This window comes from Pseudophryne corroboree, chromosome 1, assembly GCF_028390025.1.
Source record: "Pseudophryne corroboree isolate aPseCor3 chromosome 1, aPseCor3.hap2, whole genome shotgun sequence".
NCBI classification, from domain to species: Eukaryota; Metazoa; Chordata; class Amphibia; order Anura; family Myobatrachidae; genus Pseudophryne; species Pseudophryne corroboree.
In genome coordinates, this window is record NC_086444.1 from 575,637,806 (window position 1) to 575,659,596 (window position 21,791).

General features: G+C 46.7%; 1 protein-coding gene across 2 annotated transcripts in view; it reads left to right on the plus strand.

The window, feature by feature from the left end:
- LOC134899817 (prostaglandin reductase 1-like) overlaps positions 1–21,791 on the plus strand; it is an 86,519-nt gene that overhangs the window by 54,765 nt on the left and 9,963 nt on the right. For both annotated transcript variants that reach the window (XM_063914199.1, XM_063914200.1), the window contains 3 exons: positions 9,286–9,331; positions 10,145–10,204; positions 21,406–21,573. In XM_063914199.1, the coding sequence (XP_063770269.1) occupies positions 9,286–9,331; positions 10,145–10,204; positions 21,406–21,573 (274 nt within the window). The remainder of the gene's footprint in view (positions 1–9,285; positions 9,332–10,144; positions 10,205–21,405; positions 21,574–21,791) is intronic.

Sequence of the window (21,791 nt, forward strand, 5' to 3'; positions counted from 1 at the left end):
ATTTGTGATTAAGAAGAATGAACAGTTCTTTGCTGTGCTTTTGCCAGCTTAACTCTTTTCATTTTTCTAGCGGGAGGATGAGTGCTTCCATCGTCATGTGAAGCTGAACCACTAGTCATGAGGATCATAGAGGGCCTTAGCCGTTCCTTGCCACTCCGTGACGTAAATGGCATATTGGCAACTTTACGCTTCTCAGACGATTTTAATTTAGATTTTTGGGTAATTTTACTGAATTTTTGCTTTTTGGATTTTACATGCTCTCTACTATGACATTGTGCATCGGCCTTGGCAGACGACGTTGATGGCATTTCATCGTCTCTGCCATGACTAGTGGCAGCAGCTTCAGCAGTAGGTGGAAGTGGATCTTGATCTTTCCCTATTTTACCCTCCACCTTTTTGTTCTCCATTTTTTAATGTGTGGAATTATATGTCAGTAATATATCTGGAATTAGACGACAGTAATGTCTGAAATTAGATACCACTAGATAGATACCAGATACCACTGTGACTGGAATGATGATGACCTATGTACAGTGACAGGACACTACCACAGCACCCTACAGCAGCAAGATGCAGCACAAGACACTGGACTAGTATTAGTAATGTAGTATTACTGAGCACCACAAGACAATGAGCAGTGATACTGAGCACTGATGATACTACGGAGAACTGACACTGAGCAGCATGATGCAGCACAAGACGCTGTACTAGTATTACTGAGCAGCACAAAAGCACTCTGGAATTGTCACCCCCCAGATACCACTGTGACTGGAATGATGATGAACGATACACAGTCACAGGACACTACTAACTAGTAGTGATGAGCGGGTTCGGATCCTCGGGATCCGAACCCGCCCGAACTTCACCTTTTTTTGCACGGGTCCAAGCAACTCGGATCCTCCCGCCTTGCTCGGTTAACCCGAGCGCGCCCGAACGTCATCATCCCGCGGTCGGATTCTCGCGAGATTCGTATTCTATATAAGGAGCCGCGCGTCGCCGCCATTTTTCACTCGTGCATTGGAGATGATCGTGAGAGGACGTGGCTGGCGTCCTCTCAGTTTCTATGTTCAGTGGGCTGCAAATATATGTGCTCAGTGTGCTGCAAATATCTGTGCTCAGTGTGCTGCAAGTGCAAATATCTACGTTCTCTGCCTGAAAAACGCTCCATATCTGTGCTCAGTGTGCTGCAAATATCTGTGCTCAGTGTGCTAATTGCTTTATTGTGGGGACTGGGGACCAGCAGTATTATATAGTAGGAGGACAGTGCAGAGTTTTGCTGACCAGTGACCACCAGTATTATACGTTCTCTGCCTGAAAAACGCTCCATATCTGTGCAGCATTGTAGTATATAGTAGGAGGACAGTGCAGAATTTTGCTGACCACCAGTATAACTATATATATATATATATATATATATATATATATCAGTACGGTACAGTAGTCCACTGCTCTACCTCTGTGTCGTCAAGTATACTATCCATCCATACCTGTGGTGCATTTCAGTTTTGCACAGTTTGCTGACCACCAGTATATAATATATAGCAGTACGGTACAGTAGGCCACTGCTCTACCTACCTCTGTGTCGTCAAGTATACTATCCATCCATACCTGTGGTGCATTTCAGTTTTGCACAGTTTGCTGACCACCAGTATATAATATATAGCAGTACGGTACAGTAGGTCACTGCTCTACCCACCTCTGTGTCGTCAAGTATACTATCCATCCATACCTGTGGTGCATTTCAGTTTTGCACAGTTTGCTGACCACCAGTATATAATATATAGCAGTATGGTACAGAAGGCCACTGCTCTACCTACCTCTGTGTCGTCAAGTATACTATCCATCCATACCTGTGGTGCATTTTAGTTTTGCACAGTTTGCTGACCACCAGTATATAATATATAGCAGTACGGTACAGAAGGTCACTGCTCTACCTACCTCTGTGTCGTCAAGTATACTATCCATCCATACCTGTGGTGCATATCAGTTTTGCACAGTTTGCTGACCACCAGTATATAATATATAGCAGTACGGTACAGTAGGCCACTGCTCTACCTACCTCTGTGTCGTCAAGTATACTATCCATCCATACCTGTGGTGCATTTCAGTTGTGCGCAGTATATATAGTAGTAGGCCATTGCTATTGATATATTACTGGCATATAATTCCACACATTAAAAAATGGAGAACAAAAATGTGGACGGTAAAATAGGGAAAGATCAAGATCTACTTCCACCTCGTGCTGAAGCTGCTGCCACTAGTCATGGCCGAGACGATGAAATGCCATCAACGTCGTCTGCAAAGGCCGATGCCCAATGTCATAGTAGAGAGCATGTAAAATCCAAAAAAATAAAGCTCAGTAAAATGACCCAAAAATCTAAATCAAAATCGTCTGAGGAGAAGCTTAAACTTGCCAATGTGCCATTTACGACACGGAGTGGCAAGGAACGGCTGAGGGCCTGGCCTATGTTCATGGCTAGTGGTTCAGCTTCACATGAGGATGAAAGCACTCATCCTCCTGCTAGAAAACTTAAAAGAGTTAAGATGGCAAAAGCACAGCAAAGAACTGTGCGTTCTTCTAAATCACAAATCCCCAAGAAGAGTCCAATTGTGTCGGTTGCGATGCCTGACCTTCCCAACACTGGACGGGTAGAGGTGGTGCCTTCCACCATTTGCACGCCCCCTGCAAGTGCTGGAAGGAGCACCCGCAGTCCAGTTCCTGATAGTCAAATTGAAGATGTCACTGTTGAAGTACACCATGATGAGGATATGGGTGTTGCTGGCGCTGGGGAGGAAATTGACAAGGAGGATTCTGATGGTGAGGTGGTTTGTTTAAGTCAGGCACCCGAGGAGACACCTGTTGTCCGTGGGATGAATATGGCCATTGACATGCCTGATCAAAATACAAAAAAAATCAACTCTTCTTCGGTGTGGAATTATTTCAACAGAAATGCGGACAACTGGTGTCAAGCCGTGTGTTGCCTTTGTCAAGCTGTAATAAGTAGGGGTAAGGACGTTAACCACCTAGGAACATCCTCCCTTATACGTCACCTGGAGCGCATTCATCAGAAGTCATTGACAAGTTCAAAAACTTTGGGTGACAGCGGAAGCAGTCCACTGCCAACTAAATCCCTTCCTCTTGTAACCAAGCTCCTGCAAACCACAGCACCAACTCCCTCAGTGTCAATTTCTTCCTTAGACAGGAAAGCCAATAGTCCTGCAGGCCATGTCACTGTCAAGTCTGATGAGTCCTCTCCTGCCTGGGATTCCTCCGATGCATCCTTGTGTGTAACGCCTACTGCTGCTGGCACTGCTGTTGTTGCTGCTGGGAGTCGATCATCATCCCAGAGGGGAAGTCGGAAGACCACTTGTACTACTTCCATTAAGCAATTGACTGTCCAACAGTCCTTTGCGAGGAAGATGAAATATCACAGCAGTCATCCTGCTGCAAAGCGGATAACTCAGGCCTTGGCAACCTGGGTGGTGAGAAACGTGTTTCCCGTATCCACCGTTAATTCACAGGGAACTAGAGAATTGCTTGAGGTACTGTGTCCCCGGTACCAAATACCATCTAGGTTCCATTTCTCTAGGCAGGCGATACCGAAAATGTACACAGACGTCAGAAAAAGAGTCACCAGTGTCCTAAAAAATGCAGTTGTATCCAATGTCCACTTAACCATGGACATGTGGACAAGTGAACCAGGGCAGACTCAGGACTATATGACTGTGACAGCCCACTGGGTAGATGTATTGCCTCCCGCAGCAAGAACAGCAGCAGCGGCACCAGTAGCAGCATCTCGCAAACGCCAACTCGTTCCTAGGCAGGCTACGCTTTGTATCACCGCTTTCCATAAAAGGCACACAGCTGACAACCTCTTACGGAAACTGAGGAACATCAACGCAGAATGGCTTACCCCAATTGGACTCTCCTGGGGATTTGTGACATCGGACAACGCCACCAACATTGTGCGTGCATTACATCTGGGCATATTCCAGCACGTCCCATGTTTTGCACATACATTGAATTTGGTGGTGCAGAATTATTTAAAAAACGACAGGGGCGTGCAAGAGATGCTGTCGGTGGCCAGAAGAATTGCGGGCCACTTTCAGCATTCAGCCACCGCGTGCCGAAGACTGGAGCACCAGCAAACACTCCTGAACCTGCCCTGCCATCATCTGAAGCAAGAGGTGGTAACGAGGTGGAATTCAACCCTCTATATGCTTCAGAGGACGGAGGAGCAGCAAAAGGCCATTCAAGCCTATACAGCTACCTACGATATAGGCAAAGGAGGGGGAATGCACCTGACTCAAGCGCAGTGGAGAATGATTTCAACGTTGTGCAAGGTTCTGCAACCCTTTGAACTTGCCACACGTGAAGTCAGTTCAGACACTGCCAGCCTGAGTCAGGTCATTCCCCTCATCAGGCTTTTGCAGAAGAAGCTGGAGACATTGAAGGAGGAGCTAAAACAGAGCGATTCCGCTAGGCATGTGGGACTTGTGGATGGAGCCCTTAATTCGCTTAACAAGGATTCACGGGTGGTCAATCTGTTGAAACCAGAGCACTACATTTTGGCCACCGTGCTCGATCCTAGATTTAAAACCTACGTTGTATCTCTCTTTCCGGCAGACACAAGTCTGCAGAGGTTCAAAGACCTGCTGGTGAGAAAATTGTCAAGTCAAGCGGAACGTGACCCGTCAACAGCTCCTCCTTCACATTCTCCCGCAACTGGGGCTGCGAGGAAAAGGCTAAGAATTCCGAGCCCACCCGCTGGCGGTGATGCAGGGCAGTCTGGAGCGAGTGCTGACATCTGGTCCGGACTGAAGGACCTGCCATCGATTACTGACATGTCGTCTACTGTCACTGCATATGATTCTGTCACCATTGAAAGAATGGTGGAGGATTATATGAGTGACCGCATCCAAGTAGGCACGTCAGACAGTCCGTACGTTTACTGGCAGGAAAAAGAGGCAATTTGGAGGCCCTTGCAGAAACTGGCTTTATTCTACCTAAGTTGCCCCCCCTCCAGTGTGTACTCCGAAAGAGTGTTTAGTGCAGCCACTTACATTGTCAGCAATTGGCGTACGAGGTTACTTCCAGCAATTGTGGAGAAGATGATGTTCATCAAAATGAATTATAATCAATTCCTCCGGGGAGACATTCACCAGCAATTGCCTCCAGAAAGTACACAGGGACCTGAGATGGTGGATTCCAGTGGGGACGAATTAATAATCTGTTAGGAGGGGGATGTACACAGTGAAAGGGGTGAGGAATCGGACGATGAGGAGGAGGTGGACATCTTGCCTCTGTAGAGCCAGTTTGTGCAAGGAGAGATTGATTGCTTCATTTTTGGTGGGGACCCAAACCAACCAGTCATTTCAGTCACAGTCGTGTGGCAGACCCTGTCGCTGAAATGATGGGTTTGTTAAAGTGTGCATGTCCTGTTTATACAACATAAGGGTGGGTGGGAGGGCCCAAGGACAATTCCATCTTGCACCTCTTTTTTCTTTCATTTTTCTTTGCATCATGTGCTGTTTGGGGACTATTTTTTAAATCTGCCATCCTGTCTGACACTGCAGTGCCACTCCTAGATGGGCCAGGTGTTTGTGTCGGCCACTTGGGTCGCTTAGCTTAGCCATCCAGCGACCTTGGTGCACCTCTTTTTTTTTCTTTGCATCATGTGCTGTTTGGGGACTATTTTTTGAAGTGCCATCCTGTCTGACACTGCAGTGCCACTCCTAGATGGGCCAGGTGTTTGTGTCGGCCACTTGGGTCGCTTAGCTTAGTCATCCAACGACCTTGGTGCAAATTTTAGGACTAAAAATAATATTGTGAGGTGTTCAGAATAGACTGGAAATGAGTGGAAATTATGGTTATTGAGGTTAATAATACTATGGGATCAAAATGACCCCCAAATTCTATGATTTAAGCTGTTTTTGAGAGGTTTTTGTAAAAAAAACACCCGAATCCAAAACACACCCGAATCCGTCAAAAAATTTTCAGGGAGGTTTTGCCAAAACGCGTCCGAATCCAAAACATGGCCGCGGAACCGAATCCAAAACCAAAACACAAAACCAGAAAAATGTCCGGTGCACGTCACTAATAGTAATATATACTGTATATGTGTGTTTCTAATCGGGCAATTCATATGGTTTACAGGCTGTGGCATTTACAGTACTTACCGACTCAGCGGCAGTCAGAATTGCCTGGCTGCAGCCCATGTAGTAGAGAGACGCTACCATGCGGCTGGGGCTGGAGGAAGACTCAGGGCTGCCTGGAGGCGGTCTTGGAGGCGGAGCCTTCAGTGTTGACTGACGGCCTGGCCCTAGAAAGGCTTATGGGGGGCTGCTGCGGCTGCACATGCGCAGCAGCTCCACCGGCTGCAATCTTTTCTTTAGCTTTTAGTGAACGCTACCGCTATCGGAGCTGAGCTCCGTTCGCTGCAGCTGGCCGGCGTGGGGGATCACTGACGTCCAAACCAGCAAAACGGAATCTGGTCCTGCGTCCCGGCATTCCAATCCACCGCTGCCTTATACTATCTAGTACTGGTGCCACTATCACATTATACCACACAGTGGGATTAATTCTGAGTTGATTGCAGCAGGAACTTTGTTAGCAGTTGGGCAAAACCATGTGCACTGCAGGTGGGGTAGATATAACATGTGCAGAGAGAGTTAGATTTGGGTGGGTTATTTTGTTTCTGTGCAGGGTAAATACTGGCTGCTTTATTTTTACACTGCAATTTAGATTGCAGATTGAACACACCACACCCAAATCTAACTCTCACTGCACATGTTATATCTGACTCCCCTGCAGTGAACATGGTTTTGCCCAACTGCTAACAAAGTTCTTGCTGCGATCAACTCAGAATTACCCCCAGTATGAGCCAAAATTCACATTACAGCACACGGAATGAGCCGAAATTCACATTACAGCACACGGAATGAGCCGAAATTCACATTATAGCACACGGAATGAGACAAAATTCAGGGAGGGTGACAGCAGGGACATGGAAAGTGACAGCAGATAGAGTGACAGAGAGAGGGACAGCAAGGGCATACAGTAGGGACTAGGGAGAGAGACAGTAGGGTAAGATTACCTATTTAGCAGCGGCGGTGGAGGAGGAGGCTGTGGTCGGCATGGTGCAGAGGAGGACTGAGGGCGGCAGCACGGCTGAGGGCAGCAGCAGTGTATTAGAGGAGGAGGCAGAGGGCGGCGATGGTGCAGGGAGGAGGAGGCTGTGGTCGGCGGCACTGCGGCTCCTATGACCGCGGCGCTACTATTTCAAATCTGCCACGGAGCGGCAGCCAATGACTCAGTGCTCGAAGAAGTGTCAGTATCGGCCCACTTTGAGCACTGTGTGTGTGTGTGTGTACACACACACACACACACACACACACACACACACACACACACACACACACACACACCGTAATCAGGCACACAGGCTGTGGCATTTACTTACTGAGGGGCAGTCGGAATTGCTGGCTGCCGGCTCCTGTACTGGGGCTGGACTGAGGCAAGGCAGGCTCGGGGCTGGGTCCGGACCCGGAGGCGGAGCCGTCAGTGGTGATTGACGGCCCAGGCCTGCAAAGCCTTATGGGGGGGCTGCTGTGGCTGCACATGCGCAGCAGCTTCCCCGGCGGCCATTTTTACATTTAGCTTTCAGTTAACGCTGCATGGGGGATTACGGTGGCCACTGGGGGGACGACCATACCAGCCAAACGGAAACCGGTCCAGCGTCCCGGTGTACCCCCTGCATATGCCTTTACAAATACTTTCAAGGGGATACATTTAATATACCGGCTGTCGGGTTCCCGACGTTCAGGATACCGACGCCGGAATCCCGACTGCAAGCCTGTGAAGCCAGGAACAGAGATTGCGGGACGCACAGAAGAGGTCCAGTACTGACAGGAAACGGTCACTGGAACGCACACTCGTGACTTCCGGTCTGAAAACCCGGAAGTTACGGTGCCGCCAATTATTCAATTATTTGAACATTTGTAACCACATTAGCTAGGTATATAAGGACATTTAGGACACTACTCCCCATCAAAATCTTGAGAGAGGTTCTTTTATGAACCGAAACGCGTTGCTTGGAGTGAGGAGCTGTGCATGTGGACCATTGGTGATTTTATGCTGACAAGCCCATTGCGGTGGTGCCAGGCTATTCAGCCTAGGACCGCATCTGCTAAATTCATTTAAGCTAGCCCACCGCAAATACAGAAGATGGTGAGAGATTTCCTCCATTTGACCTTTTTAAGCACAAGTCACTTTTATGGATTGAACCATTCCATTTTGCACAGAGAAGTTTAATCTGCCTTTTTTTATTATCGATTCTGCTTTTATGTATGTGTCAATAAATAGTTTTTACTTTATATGGTATTACCCCATTGTGTTCTGGTAACAACTGTTGGTTGTTATTTCCCCATTTATGGTTTAATATACATCCGCAAGGACCAAGCGCCAGTGGCACTTTATTCAATTCACTATACACAAACCATTTGGGAATTGGTGTTTTTTTCCCCTCTCTGAAGATTGTGTCAAGGCGGCTGTGTCAGTTTAACAGCGCAATTCTGAGACTGTACCATTCACCATTTTGTGTCAGAAAAATGACAACACACCCCACAAAAAAATTGTGTACTTTTTTGTGTCGATCTTTTGACCCTGTCAACCTTTTCTGTCTGCCTATTCTATGTTGACATTTTGACCCTGTCGACATAATGCATGTCTACCATTAGTGGTAGACCTTATTAGTGTAGATCTAATAATCCACACCCAAAAACATCCGGCCATCCTGAGTAACCTGAGGGTTACTCAGATGGGCAATGTTCCTGCAAAATTATCTCATGCTGGATCCTCGGAAGCAGCAGTGGATGGGATATGCCGGAAGGAAGAGTCTATTTACACAAGACACCTACTGCAGCATTAGCATATTATTGCACAGCTGCTGCATACAAAGATGCAGCAGCTGTGCTTCTGTGTCCATCTCTGAATCAGACTCACTGGGCGGGATGTATTGGAGTCCGAGATCGCCCAATGTGTGGGATGCCGTCCGACATTAGCATTTTTTTCTTTTTTCTTTATAGGAGCACTCATTTACAAGGCATAACCATGTCTTGTAAATGATTTGCCCCTTTTTAAAAAACAGCCGAGTTCGTCCGGCATCCCGCATGTCGGGCAAACTCGTACTCCAATACATCCCGCCCACTATGTTGAAATGTTCTTGTTTAGTTTAACAAGTCAGGGCACTGATGTCTGATAAAGTGTTTTTATATCTGTTTCAGAAGTGTTGCTTAAATCAGTCTTTTTGAGTGTGGACCCATACATGAGGTAAATACTATTCAAATATAAAATAAAAAGAATATATGTGCTATTTCAGAAAAGGCACCATACTTGGGGGTGTAGTATGGTTTGCCGGCAGTCGGGGTCCCGGCGACCAGAATACCGGCGCCGGAATCCCGACCGCCGGCATACCGACAGCTTGGTGAGCGCAAATGAGCCCCTTGCGGGCTCGCTGCGCTCGCCATGCTGCGGGCACGGTGGCGCAAATCTATTCTCCCTCCAGGGGGGTCGGGGACCCCCAAGAGGGAGAAAAGCTGTCGGTATGCCGGCGATCGGGATTCTGGTGCCGGTATGCTGGTCGCCGGGACCCCGACCGCCAGCAACCTGAAGACCTCCCATACTTGGAATGGCCATTAATATCACCATGATCATGCAGCACCCAAACATTAGCTTATTCTCTCTCTATCGCCCTCTATCTCTCTCTAGATAGCATTGTGTTTTTATGTGTTCAACCACTACGGAGAAGGGTGGTAAGGATGTCTAGCTGCTCATTGCTTATAGAGGGGCAAAGCAGTGAGACAGTGCCCTGAACGTGGGTAGAGCGGGTGCCGGCAAGGGTTGCCGTCCACCTGCAATCAGTTTTGTCCAGTCAGGGCGTGTGCCGTACCATTTTACGAGAGCAAACAAGCATGGGTTGGCAGGGGCAGCACATGCACAGTGATATGCCGAATGGGGTTTCACAGTGCATATGCCTACCCTAGGGTGTGCTGAACAACCCAACACTGGCACTGATTATAGGTATGTCTTAAACATTGACTTTGTTGTATTTTTGGATCACCCATTATGTCTTCTACCTCACAGGCCATACAGTAGAATACTAATGAAAGATGGGGATGTTATGATTGGAGCCCAAGTTGCCAGGTAACATATTGTATCTATGGTAAAAGATTTATAATGTGCAACTGACATGGCAAGGATTTGTATTTAAGACGCCATTTGACTAAACAATTATGTGTAAGAGTATGGAAGGTGTTAGCATGGCATCTGGTCTCTGGGTCGACTACACTTAGGTTGACAGTCATTAGGTCGACCACTATTGGTCGACATGTACTGGGTCGACATGACAAAAGGTCAACATGACTTCACAATTTTTTTTTTACTTTTTCTTACTTCACCGTTCCCAATCGCAGACAACGTGGATTGTAATCTGCCCGAAGCTCGCGAGCAATGCGAGGGGACACCGTGCACTAATTGGGGTTCCCGGTCACTCTACGAAGAAAACAACACCAATTTTTTTTTTTAAACTCATGTCGACCTTTTGTCATGTCTTCCTTGCTCATGTCAACCTAATGCTTGTGTTGACCTATGTTAGGTGTTGACTTAGTCACTGTTGACCAATAGTGGTCGACCTAGACACTGTCGACTTAAGTGTGGTTGACTCTATGAACCACACCCGTTAGCATGTACCCTTCAAATGTACAGCTAGTGGAACAGGCTGCTAGCATGTCTCACTGAACCTAAAATATTTCTACTGCATGGTGTACAGGCCGGCACCAGTAGCAGGCATGCACTAGCCCTCTGTCCCTTGCACTTACACCCATACATCTAACAAGTTGATTTGCTTGAAAATTTCATATTCACTATTAGGCTTCACTAAAACTTAAGGTGCATACACATGGTGAGCAATTGTCTATGCCCGATTTTGACTATGTGATTTCCCTTGAATTGCCCTAGAGTCCAGAAGCACCGATAATGACTGTACACACTGTGCGATTTTTACTATGGCTTACTTTGTACTATATAGTCAAGATTGTGTTGCCTGCACAGTCTGTTTTTTCTTGATACCGATCCCGTGGGGCCGCGCATTGGTATCGCAAGCTGTGTACACATGGGGGGTCATTCCGAGTTGATCGCTAGCTGCATTTGTTCGCAGCGCAGCAATCAGGCTAAAAAATGGCAGTTCTGCGCATGCGGCGCAATGCGCACGCGCGACGTATGGGCACAATGAACAATGTCGTTTTGCACAGGGTCTAGCGATGCATTTCAGTTGCACAGCTTGCCACAGAGTGATTGACATGAAGTGGGCGTTTCTGGGTGGCAACTGACCGTTTTCAGGGAGTGTGGGGAAAAACGCAGGCGTGCCAGGAAAAACGCAGGTGTGGCTGGGCAAACACTGGGCGGGATTGTGATGTCAAATCCGGAACTGAATAGTCTGAAGTGATCGCAAGCGCTGAGTACAGTACTGAGTAGGTTTTGAGCTACTCTGAATCTACACAAAAAAAATTTGTAGCCGCTCTGCGATACAACCGTTGGCACTTCTGCAAAGCTAACATGCACTCCCAGTGGGCGGCGGCATAGAGTTTGCATGGCTGCTAAAAACTGCTAGCAAGCGATCAACTCGGAATGACCCCCATGGTGCGATATGTGCTAACTTTTCTTACGATTTTGACTATATAGTCAAAATCGCAAGAATACACCACACCGTGTGTCTGCACTTTAGATAATTTCTCTAAAACATCATATACAATTTGTGTACCAAAAAAACAATAGCACACAAAAATACAATACTATAGGTGCTATGTTGCTTGTAAATATATCAGCGTGAGGAGTGAATTCGCAACCAGCTAATTGCAAGCAGCTTACAAGTATTGCTGACTTTTATTTGTGCCCACTTTGGGCTTCTGCAAATGATAGGCGCATATGCAGTCATCAGTAAACAAAACAAAGAAAAACTTTTAAAACTACTGTACTGTAGCATTTTGTTACTATGCTTTACATCTGTCAGAACGTTTATAAAGTATCCATGTAGGGTATTGCTATACTCAGAAGAACTTGGCAATTACATTTCAGTGTAATTTTTTAAGGGTTAAACGAATTGGTTGAAAGTGACTATAGAAATAATCATGGATAAATGTTAGAATTTTTTTTATTATCTGCCGTGAATTATACAATCTAACTGGCAGATCACCAAAACAGATAAATTGATCTGGCCATAAACGGGCAAAATCACTCCAGGTGTGACAGGGTTAAATTGAGCCTAAGAATTTGCTGAGTCACTGGTGTCTGACATGTGTGACCTGTTGCCTACACTGTGAACCTTAAGATTGCACCTCCTGTATCTTAATATACTCTGCTCTCTGACATAGTGGGTCATTCTGAGTTGATCGCTAGCTGCCAATGTTCGCTGCCTAGCGATCATTAAAAAAAAACGGCGAAAGTACGCATGCGTATGGGGTGCAATGCGCATACATGGCGTACGGGTACAGAGAGCATCGTTGTTTGCACTGCTTCTACTGACTATTCCCTTCGCACAGCCAATCGCAAGGAGATTGACAGGAAGTGGGAGTTTATGGGTGTCAACTGACAGTTTTCTGGGAGTGTTTGGAAAAACGCAGGCATGTCCAGGCGTTTGCAGGGCGGGTATCTGACGTCAATTCCGGGACCTTCATCGCTGCAATCATCGCACAGAATAAGTAACTACAGGACTGGTCTTTTTCTACAAAAAATGTTTGTACCCGCTCAGTTGCACAGGCGTTCGCACTCTTGCAAAGCAAAAATACACTCCCCTGTGGGCGGCGACTATGCGTTTGCATGGCTGCTAAAAGTAGCCACTGAGCCATCAACTCGGAATAACCCCCATACTGTACTGTGCTCTCCTGAGAGACCTTCAACTTGCATGGCTACATTAACTTTACAAGGTATCCTCACCTGCTGTATAGACACACATCCCAGGAAGCTCAGGCACCATTTTAGCAAGCCCTAATAGCAAAACTGTGTCAGGAAAAGCTGGGAAATGTAGTTCCACAACAGCTGAAGTGCTACAGGTTACCTGCCCCTTTTCTAGATTACAGCCACACCTGTAGTACAATGTATAGAGGTGACGTTAAATGAGTAAAACATGTATACAGACTATACATTCAGGACACTAGTCTTTCTAGGGGGTAAAGACTCAGCTCAACGCCCCTCCTAATAGACAGTAACCACCCTCTACCTATAGGATTGTCATATAATGTTGAAAGAATCAGTGACCACTATCTAATACAGAGAGCATCACAGTTATTGACTACATCAGATTTATAGTAACTACCCTAGTTAATAGCCTTTCTCTAACGTCCTAGAGGATGATGGGGTCCATTTAGTACCATGGGGATATAGACCGGTCCGCAGGAGCCGTCGGCACTTTAAGACTTTTTTACAGTGTAAACTGGCTCCTCCCTCTATGCCCCACCTCCAGATCTCAGTTTAGAAAATGTGCCTGGTGAGACTGGACGCACGCTAGTGGAGCTGTACAGAGTTCTACTGGAAAAGACTTTATTAGGTTTTTTATTTTACAGGGAAGCTGCTGGCAACAGCTTCCCTGCTTCGTGGGACTTAGGGGAGGAACCAACTTCTCATTAAGTTTCATGGCTCTGCTTTCGCTGACAGGACACCATTAGCAGAGCCGGATTAAGGGGGGGGGGGTCCCGGGTATACATACCCCGGGCCCCCCTTTCCAAAAGGGCCCCCTGTCACACCACAGATCGGATCTCTCTTCCGATCCGATCTGTGGTGCTGCGCTCTCGTCCGCACTGCAGCCATACAGATAGCACAGCTGAGCGACAGCTCAGCTGTCCAATAATGTATGACTGAAGTAGTCTGCCCCAATGGCTGAGCGGCAGGCTGCTTCACTCATACATGATTGGAGAGCTGAGCCGTCGCGGGGACAGGAGCGCAGTGTGATCGTGCTGTGGCAGGTATGTGACACCCCCCCCCACACACACCCACACCTCTTCCCTTCTCTTGAATAGGGGCCCCTCTGTCTTAAGTGCCCCGGGCCCCCCATGCTCTTAATCCGGCTCTGACCATTAGCTCCTGAGGGGTACTGAACATAGCCAAAGCCTGGCTAGCGCTCACTCCCACAGCACTGCCGCCACCCCCTAACACAGCCAGAAGTCAGAAGAGTGGTGAGTATATCACCGGAGACCTACAAGAGAGGGGCCCTCCGGTCATCGTTGGTGGCAAAAAGGTACAGTGCAGCGGCGGGACGCTGCGCGAGCATGCATCTCATAACACACAGCCCTTCACAACACGGGGTGCAGGGCACGGGGGGTGGGGGAGGCACCCTGAGCTGCATGAAAAATCCTTACTCTCACTGGCTAAATGGTCAATACATATAGCCTCTGATTTACAAACCCCAGCCAGTATAAAAATCATTGTTGCTGAGGCAGAAGGGCGGGGCTTCTCCTCAGACTTGCCAGACACTCACTCAGTGACATTTTCTCCTGCACACAGACAGAAGCTGACAGACGCTGTTTCCTCCTCATAACAACGCTGAAACAAGTACCAGGGTGTTATAGAGAGGTGGGGGGGGGGGTGTTTATTACATTGGGTGAGAGTGCCTAATATTGGAATAAAGCACTGAAGGTTTTGTATAATAAATATACATATACAATTCTCTTCATATAGGGCACAGTGTGTGAGCTGGCAAATCTCTCTGCGTTTCTCTGACAGATTTTAGTGTGGGTCTGTCACCGATAGCTCCCCTGTGTAATTGTGGTGTGAAAGTGCAAGTTCGTGACATGTCAGACAATGGAGAGAGCTCTCCCCCTGAGGAAGCCATTTTAGATATGCAGGAGTGTAATGTGGTAGCCCTTCCCTCACAGAAGGAGCCAGAGTGGGTGAGAAAATTACAAAGTAATATGTTAAAGCTTTCTAGAAAATTCTCTGAGTCTGAACAACAGACAAAATACTGGAGAAAGTCAGTGGATGATGTACTATTTGCTGATCCCTCCACGTCATCCATACGGGACCCCTCAAATTCCCAAAAGATGTCACTTGCGCAGATTATGCAAGGTGACATAGACACAGATTCCGACACAGGTGTCAACACTGGGGATTTGAGAGGGGTGGACCCCAAGTTAGCAAAAAGCATTCAATGTATGATAATTGCTATTAGGGAGGTGTTAGAGATTCCAGAAACACCTGAACATAAGGAAAAGGCTTATTTTAATTTAAATAAGAAACCGGTGATAACTTTTCCTCCTTCAAAGGATTTGAATACATTCTTTGAAAAATCCTGGTCTAACCCACAAAAGAAATTTCATATTCCTAGAAGAATACATTTAGCGTACCCCTTTCCTGAAGAAGACAGGAAAAGATGGGAGTCACCCCCCATGGTAGACACCTCAGTTTCTAGGTTGTCTAAGAAAATAATTTTACTTGCCCCAGGGTCGGCTTCATTAAAGGAGCCTGCTGACCGTAAGTTACAAACGACCTTAAAATCCCTTTATATGGCTACCGGAACGTTACTCAGGCCCACCATTGCTTGTGCATGGGTAGGTGACGCTATTGGAAAATGGTCAGACAACTTGCTAGCAAATATAGACACAGTTGATAAGGATGATATGGTCTTAACTCTCGGTCACATAAAGGATTCTGCAGGATACTTGGTGGAAGCTATGAAGGATATTGGGTTATTAGGATCAAAATCCTCAGCTATGGCGATTTCAGCTCGCAGAGCACTGTGGATTCGCCAATGGAATGCAGATGCAGAATCAAAAAGGAATATTGAACTGCTCCCCTACAAGGGTGAGGCGCTATTTGGGGACCAGCTGGATGCCATGATTTCAACGACTACCTCAGGTCAATCAGCATTTCTTCCTTATGCAGCGGCACCTGCAAAGAAAGCATATCATTCGCATCCGATGCAGTCCTTTCGGCCCAACAAACACAAAAAAGCCAAAGGTACCCCCTTCTTTACAGGAAGAGGGCGGGGAAGAGATAGGAAACCTACAACAGCATCAGGATCGCAGGAGCAGGAGTCAGCCGCTGCTTCTGCTAAAACCACAGCATGACACTGGGGCTCCCCTGCGGTAGTCCGCTCAGGTGGGGGCGCGTCTAAAACTCTTCAGTCAGATCTGGGTACAATCAGATTTGGATACTACAAACAGTATCCCAAGTTTACAAGTTAGAGTTTCAAGATCTCCCCCATGTCGATTTTTCAAATCCGCTTTACCAGTTTCTGTTCAAGACAGAAGAAATATAACAGAAGCAATACAGAAATTATGTCAGGACGAGGTAATTACCTTAGTTCTTGGCTACAACAGGAGAGAGGATTTTATTCAAGCCTGTTTGTGGTACCGAAGCCGGACGGCTTGGTCAGACCGATTTTAAATCTAAAATTGTTGAATCTTTACTTAAAAAGATTCAAATTTAAGATGGAGTCCCTGACAGCAGTAATCTCCAGCTTGGAGGAGAAGGAATTTATGGTGTCGGTGGACATCAAGGATGCTTACTTGCATGTTCCCATTTACCCTCCACATCAAGCATACCTGAGGTTTGCGTTTCTGGACTGCCACTACCAGTTCCAGACATTGCCATGCGGGCTCTCCACAGCACTGAGAGTATTCACCAAGGTGATGGCAGAGATGATGGTTCTCCTTCGCAAGAAAGGAGTCAACATAATTCCTTACCTGGACGATCTCCTGATAAAAGCGAGATCCATGGAGAAGTTAGTGCAGAACATTGCACTATCCCTGACGGTGCTTCAACAGCACGGTTGGATCATAAACTTTCCAAAATCACAGTTGGAACCGACGATGAGATTATAATTTCTGGGAATGATACTGGACACCGAGGTACAGAAAGTATTTATACCAGTGGAAAAGGCTCTGGAAATCCAGAAGATGGTCAAACAAATTTTGAAACCAGCACGTGTGTAGATTCATCAGTGCATCCGCCTGCTGGGGAAGATGGTAGCAGCCTACAAGGCTCTACAGTATGGCCGATTCCATGCCAGGGTGTTCCAGTGGGATCTACTGGACAAGTTGTTCCGGATCGCATCTACACATGCACCAGAGGATACTCCTCCTGTCGTCAAAAGCCAGAATCTTGCTCCTGTGGTGGCTACGCAGTTCTCACCTCCTAGAGGGACGCAGGTTCGGGATTCAAGCCTGGAACCTAGTGACCACGGATGCAAGTCTCCAAGGTTGTGGAGCAGCCATGCAAGGGGAAAGCTTCCAAGGAAGATGGTCAAGTCAAGAAACACTTCTTCACATAAACATTCTGGAGTTGAGAGCCGTTTACAACAGCCTTCTACAAGCGGCGCATCTTCTTCAAGATCGTCCCATACAGATCCAGTCAGACAATGTAACAGCAGTGGCTTACATAAACCATCAGGGTGGAACAAAAAGCAGAGCGGCAATGGCAGAGGTGACAAATATACTCCTCTGGGCAGAAAGACATGCAATAGCTCTGTCAGCAATCTTCATTCCGGGAGTGGACAACTGGGAAGCGGACTTCCTCAGTAGACACGATCTCCATCCAGGAGAATGGTGTCTCCACCAAGAAGTCTTTGCAGAGGTAGCAAGTCGTTGGGGCGTTCCTCAAGTAAACATGATGGCATCTCGTCTCAACAAGAAGCTTCAGAAATATTGTTCCAGGTCGAGAGACACACAAGCAATAGCAGTGGATGCACTGGTGACCCAGTGGGAGTTCCAGTCGGCGTATGTGTTCCCTCCACTTCCACTAATACCAAAAATTCTCAAGATCATAAGAAGAGAAAAAGTTTGGGCGATCCTCATTGTCCCATACTGGCCAAAGAGGGCTAGGTATCCAGATCTTCAGGAGTTACTGATAGAAGATCCTCGGCCTCTTCACGAGGACCTGCTTCAGCAGGGGCCGTTTGTTTATCAAGACTTACCGCGGCTACGTTTGATGGCATGGATGTTGAGCGCCAGATCCTAGCCCGAAAGGGTATTCCCAACAGAGTAATTCCCACACTTACTCAGGCCAGGAAAAGAGTAACGTCTAGACATTACCATCGTATTTGGAGAAAATATGTATCTTGGTGTGAATCCAAGAATTCTCCAACGGTGGAGTTTCAATTAGGACGTCTTCTCCTATTTCTACAAGCTGGTGTGGATGCAGGCTTAAGATTGGGATCTATCAAGGTCCAAATTTCGGCCTTGTCCATTTTCTTTCAGAAACAGTTGGCTTCCCTTCCTGAGGTTCAGACGTTCGTGAAGGGGGTTCTACGCATCCAACCACCACTTGTGCCTCCTACGGCACCATGGGATCTTAACATGGTGTTGCAGTTCCTTCAATCAGATTGGTTTGAACCTCTGCATGAGGTTGAGTTAAGGTTTCTCACTTGGAAAGTGGTCATGCTGTTGGCCTTGGCATCTGCAAGGCGGGTGTCTGAGTTAGGGGCCTTGTCTCACAAGAACCCTTATTTGATCTTTTATGAAGATAGGGCTGAACTAAGAACGCGTCAGCAATTTCTTCCAAAGGTTGTCTTCTTTCCATATGAACCAACCTATTGTGGTGCCAGTGGCTACTGACACCTCAGCTGTTTAGAAGTCCTTGGATGTGGTCAAAGCTTTGAAGACTTATGTCACGAGAACAGCTCGTATAAGGAAAACAGAAGCATTGTTTATCCTGTATGATCCCAACAAGATTGGGTGTCCTGCTTCTAAGCAGACGATTATACGCTGGATCAGATGTACGAGTCAGCATGCTCATTCCATGGCAGGATTGCCAATGCAGAGTTCGGTAAAGGCCCACTCTACGAGGAAAGTGGGATCTTCTTGGGCGGCTGCCCGGGGTGTCTCGGCTTTACAGATTTGCCGAGCAGCTACTTGGTCAGGGGCAAATACGTTTGCTAAGTTTTACAAGTTTGACAACTCGGCTGCTGACGACCTTAAATTTGGTCAATCAGTTCTGCAGGAACATCCGCATTCTCCCATCCGTACTGGGAGCTTTGGTACATACCTATGGTACTAAATGGACCCCAGCATCCTATAGGATGTTAGAGAAAATAGGATTTTAATATACCTACCGGTAAATCCTTTTCTCGTAGTCCGTAGAGGATGCTGGGCGCCCGCCCAGTGCTCCTTTTTCTTGCATTATATTTTTTCTTCTTACACAAGTTATCACGTGTTAAGTTGTTATTCAGCAGTTGCTGTAAAGTTATTCATGCTCGTTGGCATGTTTTGTTTTGTATGCCATGTTGTGCGGCATGTTTGAACGGTGTGAGCTGGTGTGAATCTCACCACTAGCTTAAAGTAAATCCTTCTCTCGAAGTTTGTCCGTCTCCTCGGGCACAGTTCCTATACTGAGGTCTGGAGGAGGGGCATAGAGGGAGGAGCCAGTTCACACTTTAAAAAAGTCTTAAAGAGCCGAAGGCTCTGGCGGACCCGTCTATACCCCCCATGGTACTAAATGGACCCCAGCATCCTCTAAGGACTATGAGAAAAGGATTTACCGGTAGGTATATTAAAATCCTGTGGGTTTTTTTTAACAATAACTACCTTCATAACCACCATTATAACTTAACCTCCACATCAGCAAATACTTACATTTCTGTACATTACACCCCTAATTGCATACTTCAGTCTCCTAAAAAGCTTTCATCCTAATTAACCCCATTAAATCATAAACCCCTTACCCTCCTTATTTTAGTATTCCATACCAGAAACTATGGTCCTAATTCAGACCTGATCGCTGTTGGTCGAATTTGTGAGGCGGCCGAATGTCAATAGACTGCGCATGCATATGGATCATAGTGCGCATGGGCGAGGCCAAACTGCAAAAAAATCCAGCAAATTTTTTTTTGATCGCTAGGCGTACGCAAGTTCATTGACAGGAAGCAGGCATTTAATGGTGGCAAATGGCAGTTTTCTGAATGTCCGGAAAAACGCAGGCGTGCCCAATAGTTTTCAGGGAAGGTGCGTGACGTCAGCTCCGGCCCTGATCAGCTTGATTCTATCGCACTGTAGGAGTAGGTCTTGGGCTGCGCAATTTTTTTTTTTTCGATGGTGAGTTGCAAACGGATTTGCAGCTGACCGGTGTTCGCAAAGATTTCCATAAGGCATACGCACTCTGTCTGGGTGGCGACTATCTGATCGCAAACCTCTGCAAATTCGCAGATGAGGGATCAGGTTTGAATTAGGCCATATTTTTCCCAATCCTTATCTGTATTCTGCCTACCCTCCACTGACGTATTTATAATGGGTGCAGTGTCTGCAGTGCACACACAGGCACCCATTTTTTTTTTTTTTAAATACTTACCCTCCGGAGTCCTGCATTGCAGCAGCATTGCTGAAATCACTGAGAAAATGGCGTGGCAGCCATTTTCCTGGTGTTTCCCGCATCTGCAGTAGGACAATCACTGGGAAAATTATGCCATTTTCCTGAAGACCTGCGCATGTGCACTAGATTGTGGGACAGCGCTATGGTTCCCTAGTGACCAGGGGCAGATTTAGGGGTGAGGATGCCCCTAGGTATAACAGTAGCAGCCGCCCCCCACCTACCTAATTTTTATATTTGTATTGATTGCATAAAAGCCCTTATTTGATAGCTAATTTAATAGAATAAAAAAGCCACTAACTATATCATTTTAATTATGTAGAAAAATTAACAGGGGCAGTATGTGCATGTCCTACCCATTTACACTCCATTCAAGATGGCATATGGTACGGTGCAGTAGAATTATTTTGCAGTTACTGGTACTTTTTAGTCCATCCAAGTGCAAGTGCCACCCCTAGGCATGTGCCTAATGGGAACTTCGCAACTGCTAGTGACCCTAGTGCCCAAAGTCAAGAGCGCTGCCAGCTAGAGAGGAAGGGAACTAGGAAACTGCACACGGGCCTCCTTCTCTCTGAAGACATCCCCGCCCCCTTCTGTGGCTCGTGCCTCTGCTACCCCAACCCAGCTGTTCCCCTGCATATTTTGTGGTGTCAGACTGCGCAGTGCTACCTCTGACATGTCATGCTGCGCAGTATGCACTGCTGGGGGCAGGGGGAGCCTGAGGAAGCCGGGCAGCATCTGAGCCTCCTGAGGACGCTCAATGCTGTCCGGCATTGGAAAAACAATGGGGCAGGTATATCTCGCAATCCCTGGGAATGGAGCTGGGAATGGAGCTTCCAATCCCGGCATTTAATCCTGGCTGTTTTTTTAGCCTAAATCCCGGGATCCCGACTATCCCGATCCCAGGATTGGCCTCCCTAGTTAGTACTTTGTTGGGCCTTGTTAATACGGCTAGCATTCTTCTAGGCTCAGATTCTAGCTGTCCACATGTATTGTTTATTTTGTGTGCCTTCTTTAATATATTTTGAACTTAGAAATGTCTTTGTCTTCCATAGGGTAATAGAAAGCAAAAATGCTGCATTCCCTGTGGGAGGATATTATACTGCAAATTCTGGCTGGACAACGCACTTCATATCAGATGGTCAAGTACTACAGGCAATACCTTCCAGCTGGCCTGAATCTCTTCCCAAATCTCTGGCACTTGGAACTGTTGGCATGCCTGGGTAAGTCGCATTCGCTAGAAGAATTTGGAGCTAGAGGAAAATATTATAATGAAATTATATTGATTAAGGTACCACAGCCAGCCATTTTGCCCATATAAAAATAATATTGGAAGCAACAGACATATGCACAGTTATAAATTACTGGCCAAACGATGTCTGTAGATACCAAAAAGTGTGCCTCCAAAATGATCCAATCAAACCCATTGCACCAAGCACTG